The sequence below is a fragment of the Chrysochloris asiatica genome, unplaced genomic scaffold, assembly GCF_000296735.1.
Source record: "Chrysochloris asiatica unplaced genomic scaffold, ChrAsi1.0 scaffold00380, whole genome shotgun sequence".
NCBI classification, from domain to species: Eukaryota; Metazoa; Chordata; class Mammalia; order Afrosoricida; family Chrysochloridae; genus Chrysochloris; species Chrysochloris asiatica.
The window spans coordinates 641,352-659,041 of NW_006408898.1; the positions used below are offsets into that span (position 1 = coordinate 641,352).

At 39.3% G+C, this 17,690-nt stretch overlaps 1 protein-coding gene across 1 annotated transcript in view; it reads left to right on the forward strand.

The window, feature by feature from the left end:
• Positions 1-17,690, forward strand: part of CKAP2L (cytoskeleton associated protein 2-like) — a 36,915-nt gene that overhangs the window by 3,388 nt on the left and 15,837 nt on the right. Inside the window, exons 3-5 of the mRNA XM_006876441.1 lie at positions 1,002-1,053; positions 6,250-7,496; positions 13,968-14,175. Of these exons, the coding sequence (XP_006876503.1) occupies positions 1,002-1,053; positions 6,250-7,496; positions 13,968-14,175 (1,507 nt within the window). The remainder of the gene's footprint in view (positions 1-1,001; positions 1,054-6,249; positions 7,497-13,967; positions 14,176-17,690) is intronic.

Sequence of the window (17,690 nt, forward strand, 5' to 3'; positions counted from 1 at the left end):
CAGTTCATTTATTCAATAAATACATTAGTACCTACAAGTGGCACCCTGGTGGCACAATGGTTCAACACTGCACTGCTAACCAAAAGGTGGGTGGTTCCAACCCACCAGCTGCCTCGAGGGGAAAAATGAGGCAATCTGCTTTCATAAAGTTCTACTCACAATATGATGACTAATGACAAAAAGATCGCCCACCATTCCAGGGCTTATATGCTAGATGGGAATGACAAACATCAAATAGCATGACCAAAATCCCTGTTAGCCTGGCAATTGTTTCTGGTTCACAGGGATTGAGTCCTTCCAAATCTTTCTCTATTTTTTTTTTTTTAAACCCTTTTTCTATTTTCTGTCTCACTAACTGGATTTCATAGGTGTCCCTAGGTAGGTTGGCAGTTCAAACCCACCAGCCACTCTGTAGGAGAAAGATGAGGCAGTTTGCTTCCATAAAAATGTACTATCCAAAACTCTTGGGAGCAGTTCTACCCAGTCCTGAAGGGTAGATATGAGTTGGAATTGATTTGAAAGCAATGGGAAAGCCCTGGGTTTTTAATTATTTTATATCATTTTCACCCTGAAAATTCACAATTTGAAGATACTTCAACCAAGGAATTTCTTTTCAACAAGCAGTTAATTATCTTATTTGACATTGTATTTCCAGTGCCTGCTTCAGAGAATGGTGACTGAATGAATAAGACTATGCAAATATGAAGAAAACATACTTCATAAATATTATTAGAATGCTATATTTATCCATTAGTTATATCTGAAAGGCTCACACACACCCCAAAATTGAGTTATAGCAGTTGTGGTCTCTGAGGAAGGAAATAATGGGACCGAGGGAAGGATAAGATGACTTTTTATTAAATATAACTTTAAATTATTTTATCATACAGAAATTCTGGTCATTTGAAATTCTAATTATAATCATTGTTGTAATCATACTTCCCAAGTCTTGCTGATTCTTCTGTGTTAAGGATTAATTTTTTTTTTTTCTTCTTTTGTAGACCTTATCTAAAAGCCATCAACACTTGCCAAAATCTTGCATCTTCTAAATCTGTGAGTAGAAACTAATCTTTTAAGAAATATCCATTTTGGAAGTAATAAAGATGTTAGCAACCTGTCGAACATATATAGCAAAGATATTTCTCATGAATGTAAGAACAGTTTTGGTTAATAAAAAAACATTTCTTGAAAAGTACAACTTGTTACAGTTTAGTATTGATAATCAAAAGAACAAAATTTTGAGTTGACTCTTCCTGATAGCTAACATTTATTGAATTTTTACTATATGCCTGACACTTCTTTGATTTGCTTTAGCTCACTGAGTCCTCAGAACAACTTATGAATGAGGTACTAGTAGTATCCACATGTGATAGCTGAGTCACAGAAAGTTTCTCAAGGTCACATAGCTATAAGTGACAAAGCCCAGAGCCTGTGCTCTTTAACCACTTTGTTATTTGGCCATGAGGTAGTTCAGTAGTCATTAAAAGAGAATAACTATGTTGGATCCTCTAAGCTACTTAGCAAGAATATGCCTCCAGATTCAGTTCAGCTAGATTTGTGGATAGAATGGTTGTTGTTGTTAAGTGCCATCGAGTCGGTTCCGACCCATAGCGACCCTGTACAGGGTTTCCGAGGGTGTAAATCTTTACGGGAGTAGAAAGCCTCATCTTTCTCTTGCGGATAGAAATGGTAAAGCACTCTAAAATACTTAAGGTTTAAATTGCAGAAATTCACCTTCTGAAAAGGACACAAAATCTGCAAGACAACAATCAAGAAAAGTTCTACCTTTAATTTTTAAAACCTTCATTTTATCTAAGTTCTAAAGTATAGCTGAAGTAGAATTCCCCCAAATGAGATATTGGTACAGATTTTAGTAAATTTTCATGACTCAGTCATCATTCATATCTACTCAGTAGCAAACAACATATACAAGGGTACTTCAAAAAGTTTGTGGAAAAATTCCATTATCTTATCATTTCATTTTTCCATAATTTTTTTTAAATCTCCTCATTTATGGTCTTCCTTATTCATTGTCCAATTTTACATGCATATGAGGCAGTTGAAAATACCATGGCTTGGGTAAGATACAAACTGACATCTTCACTCTTGAACACTTTAGAGAGGTCTTGTGCAGCAATTTGCCTAATATAATACATCGTTTGATTTCTTCACTGCTGCTCCCATGAATGTTGATGGTGGATCCAAGCAAAATGAAGTCTTTGACAACTCAATCTTTCTCCTATTATTATCATAATGCTATTTATTGGTCCAGTGATGCAGATCTTCGTTGTCTGTGCATTGATACTCAATCCATACTGTAGTCTTTGTTGTCTTTCAGTAAATATTTTAAGTCCTCTTCACTTCCAGCAAGCATGGTTGTATTATCTGCATATCTCAGGTTGTTAATGAGTCTTCCTCCAATCCTGATGTTGTATAGTTTTGGGTTTTTTTTTTTAAAGGTTTGTGATGGGTATCAAGTTTCATTTTATCTTAAAGTGCCTGAAATTGTACTTTTTGCAATTCTTAAACTAACAGTGAAAAAAATATTACATGTTAATTTTTAAAATATGAAAGGATTGAGTGTTAAATTACAGGAACAAAAATTCTTGAAAGCCCTTTGCAGACCTAGTATAGCCCTCATTTCACTGTATCACAATTTTATATATATATATATCATTTCTTCTAGAGCTTCTTAGCTACAGGTGTCATCTCCTGTGATCTTTGTGTTCCTTAGAGACTAGCGCAGTGCCTAGTATATAGCTGCCATTCAGTAATTCTCTCTTGAATGACTAAACTCTAGTTGTATCTGAAGAATTTTATCTCTTCTCCAGTTTCATATATACAGAATAAAGAAACCAAATTCAGTGTAATCTCTATTGTTTCTTCCTGTACGTTCAGTGTTTGTTTTTTATCAGATTGCTCCATCAATTCTTAAGCAGACTGAAAGAGACCAGGAGTCCAATTCAGCTCCAACCCTGCTTTTAACTCCTTGCCCAACCTTGGGCAACTCAGTTTCCCTCTCAAATGAGGGGGATAAATTTAATGATCTACAAAATTCCTCCCAACACTAGCATTCTATATTTGCATATTTATTGAATATTGATTCTGCTAGCTTGGTGACTCATTCTCCTAAGCACTGCTTTTGTCACTCAGTGGCATGTTTAACCAGTTTGACCACCTCCAGGTTACAGACTAGCCTAAAAGAAATATACTTTTTTTAAAATGTATTCGAAAAACTGTCTGCAAATCATATATTTGATAAGGGCCTATTATTCAGAATATATGAAGAACTCCCACAAGCCAATAATTTTAAACCAATCCATTTTTTAAATGGACAAATGATCTAAATGGACACTTCTCAAAAAAAGATAGACAAATGACCAATAAGTACATGAAACAATGCTTTACATTATTAGTTATCAGGGAACTTCAAATCAAAGCAACATAAGATACCATTCCATAGCCCCTAAAATCCTTTGCCTTCAAGTGGATTTTAACACATGACGACCCCATATTGGAGCAGAAATGCTCCAAAGGGTTTTCTTATCTATAATCTCTATGGAAGCAGACTGCCAGATTCCTTCCTCTATACTGTTGGGCAAGTTCAAATCACCAACCTTTATGTTAGTAATCGAGTGCAAACTGCTTGTACTACCTAGGGACCTTCACATTGACTAGGCTGGCTAATATTACAAAGGCAGACAACAAGTGTTGATTGACAAGGATAGTGAAATTGGAATCTTCATACACTGCTGATGAGAAAGTAAAAGGGTGTGCAGGTGTTTTAGGAAACAGTCTGGCAGTGTCTCAAGATAAACTATAGGGGCCAGCCATGTCACTCTTAGGCATAGGCATATACTCAGGAGTATAGAAACATGTATTTACACAGAATTTCACACAAATGTTCAGAGCAGCATTCAGAAGAGGCAGGGGAAAAAAATCTATTAATTGATTAATGAATAACCAACCTGTAGCATATCTGTACAATGGAATATTAGTCATAAAAAGCAATGAAATTCTAATACATGGTGCAACATGGATAAACTTAGAAAACATATGCCAAATAAAAGACGCCAAATGCAGAAGGTCACATGCTGTATAACTCCATTCATATGTAATGTCCAGAACAGGCAAATTCATAGAAACAGAAAGTAGATCAGCGATAGCCAGGGGCTGGGGAGACAAGGAGATGGGGGTGTTTCATTCTAAAAAGGAAATGGAGAAGGGAAACAAAGTTTCTTTCTTGGATGATGAAAAAGTTCTGGAATTAGTGATTAGGAGCTCTGGTAGCGTAGTGGTTACGAATTGGGTTGCGAACCGCAAAGACAGCAGTTCGAAACTACCAGCCGTGCCGCGAAAGAAAGATGAGGCGTTCTGCTCCGGAAAAGATTTACAGCCTCGGAAACCCTGGACAGGGTAGCTATGAGTCGGAACCGACTCCACGGCACACACCCACCACCACCACCAATGGTTGCCACACCTTGTGAATATACTAAAACCCACCGAACTGTACACTTTTAAAAAATGAATTTTATAGCATGTGAATTATATCTCAATTTTTGAAAAATGTACAAGAAAGGGCAGCTAAAGAGTGAGTGAGACACATCTGGGAACAGCATCCCGCCTCTTCAGAAGGCGATATGGAGGGAGCTGAGACGGCTGTAAATGTTGGGAATCACGAAACAGCCTGGGTATAACCATGTGGGTGTACCATCCGCCTCTCCACCCTCCACCCCAGCCTCTTCCCACCTCCACTAACAACACACACACCTACACACTGTTCCAGGGGAGACACCGGTGCCTTTAATGCCATGTAGGTCTATTTGCTGACTTCTAAGTATTGTAGTGGTGACAAACCAGGCTGCTAACCTCAAGGTCAGCAGTTCGAAACTACCAGCGGTTCCCCCGGCGACAGATGAGGCGTTCTGCTCCCATAAAGATTTACAGCCTCGGAAACCCTCTACAGGGTCACTATGAATCGGAACCGACTCCAGGGTACTTAACAACAACCACGCATTACCCAAGTTTGCACAGTGATTCCTAATAATATTGACTCCAAAATGGAGAGCAGTCTCCCGTGTGAACTATCTAGAATCATCCAATGATTAGATTCCAGAGTTGATTAGTGGTCGCGAGGGTGGGAAGGGGCAAGCGTTGAGTTTTTGTTTATGGTGATGAACAATTTGATTAGTAGTGTCATTAAATAATACACATAAAAAATATTGTAAAAAAAAAAAAAAAAAAAATATATATATATATATATATATATATATATTGTAATGGCATTGTGCTGTGTATGTCTTTATACCAGGAGCATCCGCAGCAGTAGGGAGTGATGGCTCTTAGACTCTCACGTCTTCCCCGGGAGCCATGTAGCCTCCACATCTCTGGCACATCTTTCGTTCTGAGTAATGGGTTTCACTCTGAATGCTCTGCTCACTCCTGCTATTGACCACATCAACTTTAACTCCACACCCTACTTCTCAAAGCCTCTATAACATGACCCTTCTTATCCCAAATGAAATCACATGACTGCCATTTGCTTGTAAATAGCCTAGAATCTCTTTGAGTGGCACGGTGACCTTTATAAAAGCAGTGTTTTGTTTTGTTTTTGATTAGGACAGTAGAAGAAAATAGGAAGAATTGACTAGGAGGGACACTGACATAAGCTTATTATGTATTTATCTCCCCCAGAGTCCTTAGAAGGGCACTTTGTTGGGATAGAATAGATATTCAGCAAGTATTGTTTCAACTGAGACAAATGGAGTTTTAAACAGCAGTGTATATTCACTACATCATTGCTTCATTCTATCAAGCTAAAAGGTTCTGATGTATTTCTGATAGGCACTGAAGTTGCTGTAGGATAAACACTGGTCTGCTAACCACAAGGTCAGTGGTTCGAATCTACCAGCCACTTCTCGGAACCCTAAAGAGTGACTATGAGTTGGAACCAACTAAATGGCATTTAACAGTTACTCAAGTTATAAAAACCAACTATTTATTACATACATAGCTCTGAAAAGTCAAGTGATTTGTTACATGTAGGTACAATCTTTTAATGGTTTAAAAATCAGTTATTAATAAGTCATTTGTTACCATCTTAGAACTCAACTTTCTTAAATTAGATTCTAACTAAAATACCTGATTATTTTTCTAGCATGTGTTTAAATGGAGTGTTTATTATTACTTTAAAAAGAGTGAGATGTTATTATGAATTTACTTCGTGGATGTTTTTCTTTGTATTTACAGACTCTTAGACTCAAAAAGGATGTTCCCAAGCATGCTGCTTTGCCTGTCAAAACCACAAGGCCTATCAGCATTAAACTCCAGCCTAGGTCCACCACTATCACAAGGACCCAGAAACCAAACTTGGATCCACCAAAACTTGTGGGCAAAAGGCTAACTTCAGGATGTGTTTCTTCTAATCTAAATTGTAAGCCTTCCAGCGATAGTCACCAGCACTTCAAAACTGGCTCATCCACTTCAAGGGATCCATCCAGAAAACCTGTGGGGTCACTTTACAGACAGGAATTGAAAACTGGAAAGCGGCAGGTGACAGATCAAGGGAAGGATAAATGTCTGGACTTTATGGACAATTCCCATACTGAAAATGAATCCTCTGATCATTTTCAAAAGGACATAAAAAAAGAGAACTTGCCCCAAACCTTATCAGACTCTGAGCAGAAGCCAGATCCTGAATTTTGTACTCTAAGTAAGACAAAGACTAATTCTCATAATCCAACCAAGAGTAGGTTGGCTCCTGAACAAGCTTTGGGCAAAAGTTTAATGAATACTGCTATTCTAAAAGACAGTGTTAATAGACAATTTGTTGGAAAAACACAAATCAGGATTATACCAGTAAAATCACAACTTTCTAGAGGAGCAGATCTTATGAAACCAAGAGAAAAAAACCCCAAAACAGTTCCCTCTCACTCTGTTAAAACCCTTAGTAGGACTCTGGCATCAAAGAAACCAGGAGCCAAGGATCAGGAGAAAGAAGTCAACAGGGCTACATATGAAAGACCAAATAAAACTAAGTTACTTTCAAACCCTGTTAATGAACAAAACATAAAACATACTAAACCCCAGACTGACACCAGTTTGCCTCAGGGAAGAATTAACAACAAATATCCAAACATGAAGCAGGACCAGAAGTCTGTGCAGCCTTGTTTTAGAACCCAGAAATCATGTGTACTGCAGAATTCAAAAGCCAAATGCCAGAGGCCTAGTTTGACGGTTGGTACCTTTCATTCAGTAATTCCAAGCACTCCTAGCATAAGAGCAAATGGAACTAATGGAGATAAATGCAACAGTAACCTTCAACAAAAAGCACAAACTTTAGACACTAAGTTGAAAAAAGCTCTTTCCCAGAACCATTTTCTGAACAAGACTGCTCCTAAAACTCAGGCTGGTTGCCCAACCATAAATAGAAGAGTTGTTCCAAATGGGACTCAAACTAACCCAGACACGAAAAAGAAGGCAACAGAAGATCGAAGGTACTTTACTTTGATTCTAAAATTATTTTGCAAGTTGAAATGATTAGACAAATGACCATCAAGAATATTTGATCAGGAAATGGTATTATTATATGTGCTGTCAAGTTGGTTCTGACCCATAACTACCCTGGATAGGATTTCTGAGGAGCACCTGGTAGGTTTGAACCATTCAACCTTGCAGTTAGCAGTCAAATGCTTATTCTACAGCACTACACCATTTGCTTCATAACTTTTGGGTTTTTCCTCCTTTTTTCTTTTTCTTTTTCAGGGCTATAACTAAAGATTACTTGGTAAGGGTAGATGTGTGCCATGGAGTCGGTTCCAACTCATAGTAACCCTGTATGAGGTTTCTGAGACTGTACATCTTTATAGGAGCAGAAAGCCTCCTCTTTCTCCCACAGAGCGACTAGGAACCATAATTTCCTGATCAGGAAATAGTCCCTAAATAATGCTTCCTAAGTGTGGCGCTGTGGGTTAATGCGCTGGACTGCAGCGTTGCTTTGAACCTCAAGGTCAGCAGTTCAAGCTCACCAGTGGCTCCTCAGAAATCTTATACAGGGTTGCTATGAGTCAGTACCAAATTGACGGCACTTAACAATAACAACAAGTAATTTTTAGTTAGAACCCTGAAAAAATAAAAAAATAAAGTGAAGAAAATATTAAGATTTTATCGAGCAGCTGCTCTCCACCAGCTCCTCAGAAACTCTATCCATGATCACTACAAGTCAGAACTGACTCCACTGCACTCAACAACAGCAGTGGTCCATACAAATGTTATAAATTATTCTCTGTGATTTTTCATGGGTTTGAAACTTTGTTTAGAAAAAAGAAAAAAATTGAAATACAGAATGGATGAGTATAAAATCGGGGTGTAGGTATAGACTCTTCATTCAAGAAGTACCAGGCAGGCTCTGAATGCTAGGGCAGGGCAGGTTAGGGAGAGTCAGATTAGTGAGTTCATAGAACTAGAAAGTGGGGAGTTGGTGTTTGTCAAGAGGAGAAGTGGGTAAACTTGGAAACATGAGGGAAGAAGGAACAGGAAGCTTCCTTAAGTCTCAGTGGGCCAAGTTGTGAGAAATAATCAGAGTAGAGCCATCATTTGAAAACCAGAGTTCAGAAGGATCATATGTTAGAAATCAGGATCTCAGTTTTCTGGGGGCTAATATTAACACATGATGCTTAAAACTGAGACAAAGGATTGCATACAATTTCTACAAAGGGCCAGACCTAGTTTCATAAAAGTAAATCTCTCAGTGGAAACACTGATGCACACCTTGTTAGAGAAGAAAATGAGATTACTGACAACAATGAAAGGAACAGGTGAGATTACACAGTAGTTTAAATGTAGAGGCTGAAGTGGGGGCAAGATTATTCTCTGGGTACAGTTCTGACCAACAAGCTCTCTGCCCCCTTGAAGAGACAGAAATAAACAACTTTAATCCAGGGTAGCATGATAGAAAGGGCTGGAATGTCTTCTTTAAGTAGAAGGATACCAGGAGATATTTTCTGAGGTGACATCTGAGCTGACACTGAAGGTTGAGAAAAGGCTAGTGATAAGGAAGGACCTTTTGCACCAAAAGAAAGCAGCTAAGGAATGAGGAAGTCAGACTCTCTTCCCTCAAACTCACAGTCTAGATTAGACCAACTTGATCATCAGGTTGAGTGCTGAACATGTCTGATTACAAAACGGAAGGATAAATTCATGGGCTCCTTCCTCGAGTATCATCTACCAACAAGGTACCAGGCGCTGGTGGATGCAGTAGTGAGCATCTACCAGCTCCTGCCTCTGTCTTTGCTCATATAGAGCTTATTGTCTGGTATGTCAGTTCCAGAGAAATCAAATTATGCCAGTGAGGTGCTGGTAATAAGTTGGTTTTACAGAAGGAAATTTCCCTCTTCATTTGTGATTAAGAAGGAAGGCTAAAGGGATAGGAAGAGGACCAGGATCATAGAGGAAACTAGTCTCAACTTTTATCATTACTTTAAGTAGTGAGAGTGAAGGTCAGAAGAGAGCAGTTTGGCTGAAATAAAAACTGTATGGATTATGGCTCTGGAGTCAAGAAGAGATGAACGAGAGGGTTAATAGCATTCATTCATTCAGAAATAATTATTGATATTTTAATGTTGAAAAGGCAAAACGTTAAGGACAGAAAACACATCAGTGGTTGCAGGCGCTCATAGTTGGGACTGAGTTGACTAACAAGGGGTGTGAGAGAATTTTTGCAGGCATTGGAGCTGTTTTATCTTGCATATAGTGGTGGCTACTTGCCTTCATGCATTTGTTAAAACTCACATAACTGCACAGTAAAAAGGGTGAGTTTTACTGCATACTATTGAATACCTGTATGCACCAGGCACTGCTGAGAACTAGGCATTCAGTGGTAGACAGGACCAAGTTTCTGCCTTCATAGAGCTTGCAGTCTAGTTCAGAAGACATAAGATCAACATGTGATTGAGTAAGACAGGATTGTTATTGTTAGGTGCTGTCAATCTGGCTCCAACTCAGTGGCCTGATCCCCAACAGAACAAAATACTGCCCAGTCCTGTGCCGTACTCACAGTTGTTGCTCTATCTGAGCCACTGTCGCAGACACTGTCTCACTCTATCTCCTTAAGTGTCTTCCTCTTTGTTGCTAGCCTTCTACTTTCCCAAGCTTGATGTCCTTCTCCAGGGACTGTCCATCCTAATAACATGTCCAAAGTACGTGAGACGAAGTCACGCCCCATCCTTCCTTCTTAGGAGCATTTCTGCTGTACTTCTTTCAAGATAGATCTGTTCGTTCTTCTGACTTGTTGTTGTTAGGTGCAGTGGAGTCAGATCAGTGTGACCCTATGCACAATAGAACAAAACACTGCCCAGTCACACGCCAATCCCACAATCATTGTTACACTTGAGCCCATTGCTGTTGCCACTGTGCCAATCCATATGGTTGGGAGGCTCCCTCTCTTTTGCTGACCCTCCACTTTACCAGGCAGGGACTTCTTCAGGGACTGGTCCCTCCTGAGAATATGTCCAAAGTATGAGAGACGATGGCTGGCCATCATGGCTTCTAAGGAGGATTCTGGTTTTACTTCTTCCAGCATAATTTGTTTGTTCTTCTGGCAGTCCTTGGTACTTTTAATATTCTTCTCCAACACCATAATTTAAATGCATCAATTCTTCTACAGTCTTCCTTATTCATTGTCCAACTTTCACATGCATATAAGGCTATTGAAAATACCATGGCTTGTGTCAGGTTCACCTTAGTCCTCAAACTGACATCTTTGCTCTTCAACACTTTAAAGAGGTCTTGTGCAGCAGATTTACCTAAGGTAACACATCCTTTGATTTCTTGACTGTTGCTTCCCTGAATGTTGATGGTAGATCCAAGCAAAGTGAAGTCTAACAATTTCAGTCTTTTCTCCATTTATCATGATGTTATTGATTGGTCCCTTTGTGAGGATTTTTGCTTTCTTTACACTGAGGTGCAACTCATAATGAAGGCTGTGATATTTCATCTTCATCAGTAAGTATTTTAAGTCTTCTTCACTTTCAGCAAGTAAGGTTGTATCATCTGCATATTGCAGGATGTTAATGAGTCTTCCTCCAATCCTGATGCCACACTCTTCTTCATATAGCCAGCTTCTCAAATTATTTGCTCAGCATAGTTGAATGTGTATGGTGAAAGAATGCAATCCTGTTACACACCTTTCCTGATTCTAAACCATTCAGTGTCCCCTTGTTCTGTTCATATGACTGCTTCTTAGTCTATATATAGGTTCCTCATAAGTACAATTAAGTATTCCAAAATACTCATTCTCCACAATGTTGTCCATAGGTAGCATAGTGGTTATGAATCAGGCTGCGAACCTTAAGGTCAGCAGTTCGAAACTACCAGCTGTTCCACGGGACAAAGATGAGACTTTCTGCTCCTGTAAAGATTTACAGCCTTGGAAACCGTGTTCAGGGTCACTATAAGTTGGAATCAACTCCATAGCACATAACAACAACAATGTTGTCCATAGCATGTCATGATCTACACAGTCAAAAATCATTGCATAGTCAGTAAAACACAGGTAAACATTTCTGGTATTCTCTGCTTTCAGCCAAGATCCATCTGGCATCAGCAATGACATCCCTCATTCCACACCCTTGTCTGAATCAGACTTGAACCTTTGGCACATCCCTGTCAATATACTGTTACTCCCATTTTTTAATTATCTTTAGCAAAATTCTTCTGGCAGTCCATGGTATATTGAATATTCTTCACCAAAACCATAATTCAAAGGTATCAATTATTCTTCAGTTTTTCTTATTCATTGCATATGAGGCAAATGAAAATATGGTTTGGGGCAGGCAAACCTTAGTCTTTAAAGTGACATCTTTACTCTTTACGCTTTAAAGAGGTCTTTTGCTGCAGATTTGCCCAATGTAATACACTGTTAACTTCTTGACTGCTGCTTCCGTAGGTGTTGCTTGTGGATCCAAGCAAAATGAAATCTTTGACAACTGCAGTCTTTTCGTTTATCATGCTGTTGCTTTTTGGTCCATCTGTGAGGATTTTTGTTGTCTTTATGTTGGCAGTGTTCTCCACATTGAAGATTGTAGTCTTTGAAGTAAGTACTTCAAGTCCTCGTAATTTTAGCAAGCAGGGTTGTTAGTCCTCTAATCCTGATTATTGTTATACTCGGTAAAGTGGAGGGTCAGCAGAAGAGTGGAAGACCCACCACAATAATGGATTGGCACAGTGGCAGCAGCAATGGGCTACAACTTTTCAGAGTGTTTGCTCAGCATACAGATTGAATAAGTATGTTGAAAGAACAGAGCCCTGGCCCACACCTTTCCTGATTTTATAATATTGTGTATGTCCCCTTGTTCTGTTTGAACCACTGCCCCTTGTTCTACTTACAGGTTCCACATGAATGCAATTAAGTGTTCTGGAATTCGCATTCTCCACAATGTTACCCATACTTTGCTATGACCCACATGGTCGAATGCCTTTGCATAGTCCATAAAGCACAAGTAAACATCTTTCTGGTTTTCTCTTCTTTTGCCAAGATCCATCTGACAGGTAATTTACATCTTCAAAGAACTAACATTTGAACAAAAGGCTGAAGACTGAAAATGCAAGGCCCTGAGGCAGGCATGAATTTGGGTTTGGAGACTGAAAGGATGCCAGAGCTTCTGAAGAACAGTGAGGGAAGGAGTAGTGTGACCTGAGGTTAGAGGGTGAACAAAAGGCAAATTACAGTGGGCCTTTCAGCAGTGGAAAACATTTTCATTTTTATTCCGAGAGTAATGGAAAGCCCCTAGCGGTAACATGATCAGGTTCACATTTTCAAGATCACTCTAGCTGCTGTGCCAAGCATGAGTCTGGTAAAGGTTAGAATGGAAGCAAGGCATTTCAGAAGATGGCAGGGACTTGGACTAGGATGCTGGGAGTGGAGATAGAAATACTGCTTGCTGACTCTGTGCAATGTGTCAAATTGAAAACCCTGACTTTAGACACTGATATTTCTCCAGGCTGAAGATGTGTATTTGTGAGTCCTCGATATTTAGTTCTTGTTTTAAAAAGCTAAGAAGCCCCTACATGTCCAGACCCTTGCATCTCCATGTCTTGGTGCTCCCTCACAGCAGCCTATTGGCCGCATGAAAACAAGAATGAAGAATGTAAACAACAGAGGAAATCTAGGATCAGAATTTGCCAGCACCAGAGACCAGCTACTTAAGAACCATAAAATTGCTCATCTTTTTAAGGAAAAAAGGGAACCGTGTGGTCAAGAAATGGCTGAGGAACTGGGTAAAGTGGGTCACTTTGAGTGACCAAATCCTAATGATGGTAGAATGCAGATTTGGCGGGTCTGAGTGAGTGACATCTTATGGTGGGAAAGTGGAGTGCCAGGTGATCACAGGTAATGGATGTCTTCGAAAAGTGTCAGGTAGCATGTAGGTAAAATGGAAATTTCTAGAGAAAAGGAATGAAGAATAATCACAGTTTAAGAATTTGCAGACTTAATTGAGATGAAATAACGTTTGACTGGTTGAATGTAAGGCTGATGATCTTGTCTGTTAACCTTCACTCGATTCACAATAAAAAGTTAAAAAATAAACTAAAATAATAGAAGAAAAAAAAAAGAATTTGCAAATTGAGAATCTGGCCACCTACAGTCCTATTGTTGTTAAGTGTCGAGTCAGTTCTGACTAACAGTTGATGGGTTTGAACTGCTGACCTTGTAGTTTGCAGTCCAGTGTTGATCCTACAGTGCCTCACCAGGAGTCCACCTACAGTTCTCGTGACCCCTGTGGTAGATGCCTTTGGAAGATGAGGCAGGCCAGTGCTGCCATAACCCATTTATACATTGGTTTTGCATTCCTTTATGACTTTGCCCGTAGCTGAAGGTCTTTATTTATACTCTATCTATGCATATCATATAACTGGAAAATTTGACTCTAAAAACTAATGCTCCAGCAGCCCCTTTAACTGCATTACAGGAAACAACTAGAAGAATGGCAGAAGTCTAAGGGGAAAATCTATAAACGGCCTCCTATGGAACTTAAATCAAAAAGAAAATTAATAGAGAAAATGAATGTTTCATTCTGGAAGAGCATTGAAAAAGAAGAGGAAGAAAAGAAAGCCCAAGATGAACTCTCCAATAAAATTAACAACACGCTGACAGAATGTCTACAGCTCATTGAACAGGTGAGTGAGGAGGGTCAGCTCCCAGAGCTTTGCCCCAGGGCCCCGAAGGTTTTAAATGTGTTTCTTAAATATATTGTAGGGAGTTAGCCATTCCATATGTCTAAGCAGAAATTTGGCTTTTCTTGATAGAGAAGAATAACACTAGTAGTCTAATAATGTTGTTGTTGTTGTTGTGTGCCATGGAGCCGGTTCCGACTCATAGTGACCCTGTACAGGGTTTCCGAGGCTGTAAATCTTTATGGGAGCAGAAGCCTCATCTTTCTCCCATGGAACAGCTGGTAGTTTTGAACTGCTAACCCTGAGGGTAACAGCCCGATTCATAACCACGACACTACCAGAGCTCCTAAGGATAGGAAACACTACATGCCTGGCTCTTTTATGACAGGCACTGTTGTAAGTTCTTTGCCTGCATTACCTCATAACTATAGTAAAGACGATTACTGCCCCTACTTTACAAATTAAATGGAAGCTCAGAGAAATTAGGAAACCAACTAAGTCAGTCTGACTCTAGATCCAAAAACAACTTTGCCATCTGTATGTATCAAGGTTCAAAGAATCAACATTTTTTGGGTTATGAAGCTAAAGTCAAAAACAAGGTCATATATAAATATGCCTTGGATAATGGTATCTAAATTATATCTTGGATTCTGCAGGTAAGAATAAAGTAGATGGTAGGCACAGGGTGTGACCTCTAGGAGATTCCCTGAAGGAAGCACAATTTGATATGGTGCAGTAGACTTCTGTTGTAAGGACCTGAAATTTCAAGCTCCGTTCTGTCCTTTGACTGGTAATGTTGGAAGACCACCAGCAAAAGGCTTCTGCCTTTAATTTAGGGTTGCTCCAGGCAGTTTTTTGTTTAGTTTTTGCCTCCCCACCCCCCACCTCCACAGCTTTCAGTTAAACATTAGCTGTATCTCCTTTGTGAAATTAAACTCCTGTTCTTTTTCTGTTTCCTTTCCCTTTTAAAACTTTTTTTTTGTTTTAATTTTTTTAAATGAATATATTTGTATTATTAAAAACATTTTAAGCAATGCAGAAAATGTCCAGCATCCCTCCCTCCCCCCACGTCTCCACACTCACACTGTGTACCCCACACATCTCCTAGAGGTGACCTCTATTGCCAGTTACCCTTCTACACAGTCTTGATGCATGCACTAACATTATAGAGAAATGAAGTGTATACTTCGGTGAGTTGTAATTGTTTTGTTCCAGATTTTTGCATAGGTTTTTAGGTTGTCTTTTATGTTTTCCTGTTGTCAATATTAAGCAGGTTTTGTCTATGTGTTGTTAACTGCAGTCAAGTCAGTCCCTACTCATCATGAATCTGTATAAGCTTTCAGAGGAGTGGCTGGTGAGTTTGAACTGCCATCCTTGTGGTTATAGGGTTTCTCAGGAGCAGCTGGTGAGTTTGAACTGCTGACCTTGTGGTTTAAATGGGCCGGTGGTCAAGTACTTATCCTATAGCGCCACACCAGGACTCCATGAGTTGGAGATTTTTCTTTTTCCTATACTCTGAAAATAGTTGATACAACGTGAGAATCATTTTCCTCTTTGAAGTTTGGTAGAACTTGCCCACCAACTATCTGAACCAAACTTCTTTGGAAGTCGTTGTCAGTTTCTTCTATGATCATTGATCTGTTTAAGTTTTCTATTTCTTCTTGAAGCCCTGGTATGGTGCTGTAGGATAATAAGCGCTGGCGGTTAGCGGTTCAAACCCACCAGTTGCTCCTCTGAATCCCTATATAGGGCCCTATAAGTTAGAACTAACTTGACAATACTTAACAATAACAACATTTCTTCCTGAACCAATTTAGGTCATTTATTTTTGTGTCCTTTATTTATTTATTTATTTTTTGATCAGGCTTGCCAACAACATCTCTGTAAAAGACTCGTCTTTTGGTTTGTATTATTTTTTCTCTTGAGTTAATATCAGTCCCTGGTTTTATGTTTATTGTTCTATTTCTAGATTTTTTTTAAATTGAAAGCTTAAATCATTTGGTTAGTCTTATTTTTTTATATAAATTTTAAAAATAAGAAAACTTTGCTTTGGTCATTTCATATGTCTCAGATTTGGCTAGGCAATATTTTCTATCAGTCAAGGTCAAGTCAAAAAACAAACCAGAACAAAAACAGAAACTACACCTGGCATTTCAGTAAAAGGAATGTAATGTAGAAATTGGTTACACATTATCTCATGCTGAAAGCAAAGCCTAAAACACTGGATTTTGTATGAAACCAATTTATTAAAAAGATATTCCCAGGGGAAACTGGGAAGGAAGTGGTGGGGAAAGGAGGAGGCCATGCAGGGTACGGTATCAAGCAAAGCCCTCGGAGGGTAGCTTTGGCACAGCCTAACTGGGGAGCTCTGGAGACAATGGGGTCATACCACTCAGAGTCCTGCTTACTAGAGGAGGGGAGGGTATTAATAGGGCCACTGTCATTGGTGAATGGCTGCCCCTTGGGGGATGTATTCCCAGGTGTTTCTCTTTTGGCTCTCTGGATCCATACAAAGAGGCCATAGGAACTAAAGGAACACTTGTGAGCCTGTGTACTTATTCTTGTAGCCAATCATACTGCCATTTTTGTTTTCGGTTTTTCCTGCTGATCTTTCTATGAAGATGTATCTTCTGTTGCTCTAGCAGTACCAGGCTGGACTACTTGTCCTTTCTAGTGGAAATGTCCCACCTCAGAAAGTTCTGGATGGGGCTCAGGAGTCCACCTAAAGTCCTTTACACTGCAAAGGCTCTGCAAGAAGCCTATTTCACTGGGCAAGTTCCAGAAGCCCTTTTAGGTATTCCAATTGGTTATAGGCTGAAGACAGGCTTACAAGCTTTCTGTCATCATGTTTCCCAACATTCCTTTCTATCCCACTCAAGTGTCTATTTTACAATACTAGGCAAGGGAAACCAATATTCATAAGATAGTCAAGCATCTTAACATTACTTCCCTTTTTCAGACTAGGCCTCGATCCCTGTATCACAGAGCCCTGTTGTTCCAAGGTTAAGATACATCACTATTTACATCTGTCCCATTTAACCCATGCAAAGCTATCTCAGTGTTCCCCTATCTACCTTGTTCTTCCACCCCCTCCCCCTTCTTGTGTATTGCCCTCCCCAACATCTGAACTATGATGTGTCTACCCCCTACCCTATGCTCTACCATCCCCTCCATCCACCCCCCACATTCCCACCTCTACCCCTTTATTTTTAAACTTTCTTGTGTTGTTTTAGGTATTATTGTTAAGTGCTATTTAATCAGTTCCAACTCATAATGACTCTGTATAAAGTTTCCAAGCTGCAGCTGGTGGGTTTGAACCACTGACTTTACAGTTAGCAGTTCAGTGCTTGTTCTACAGTGCCACAGCAGGACATCAATTATGTCTCTTGTGAATGTATCCAGTTGCACTTTTTGAACTAAATCTGAAACTGCTTTCTTAGAATACAAATTTAAATTTTAGATTTTTCAAAGTAGATTTAGCCTACACATGTTTATTGTAACTAGTCGTGTTCAATGGA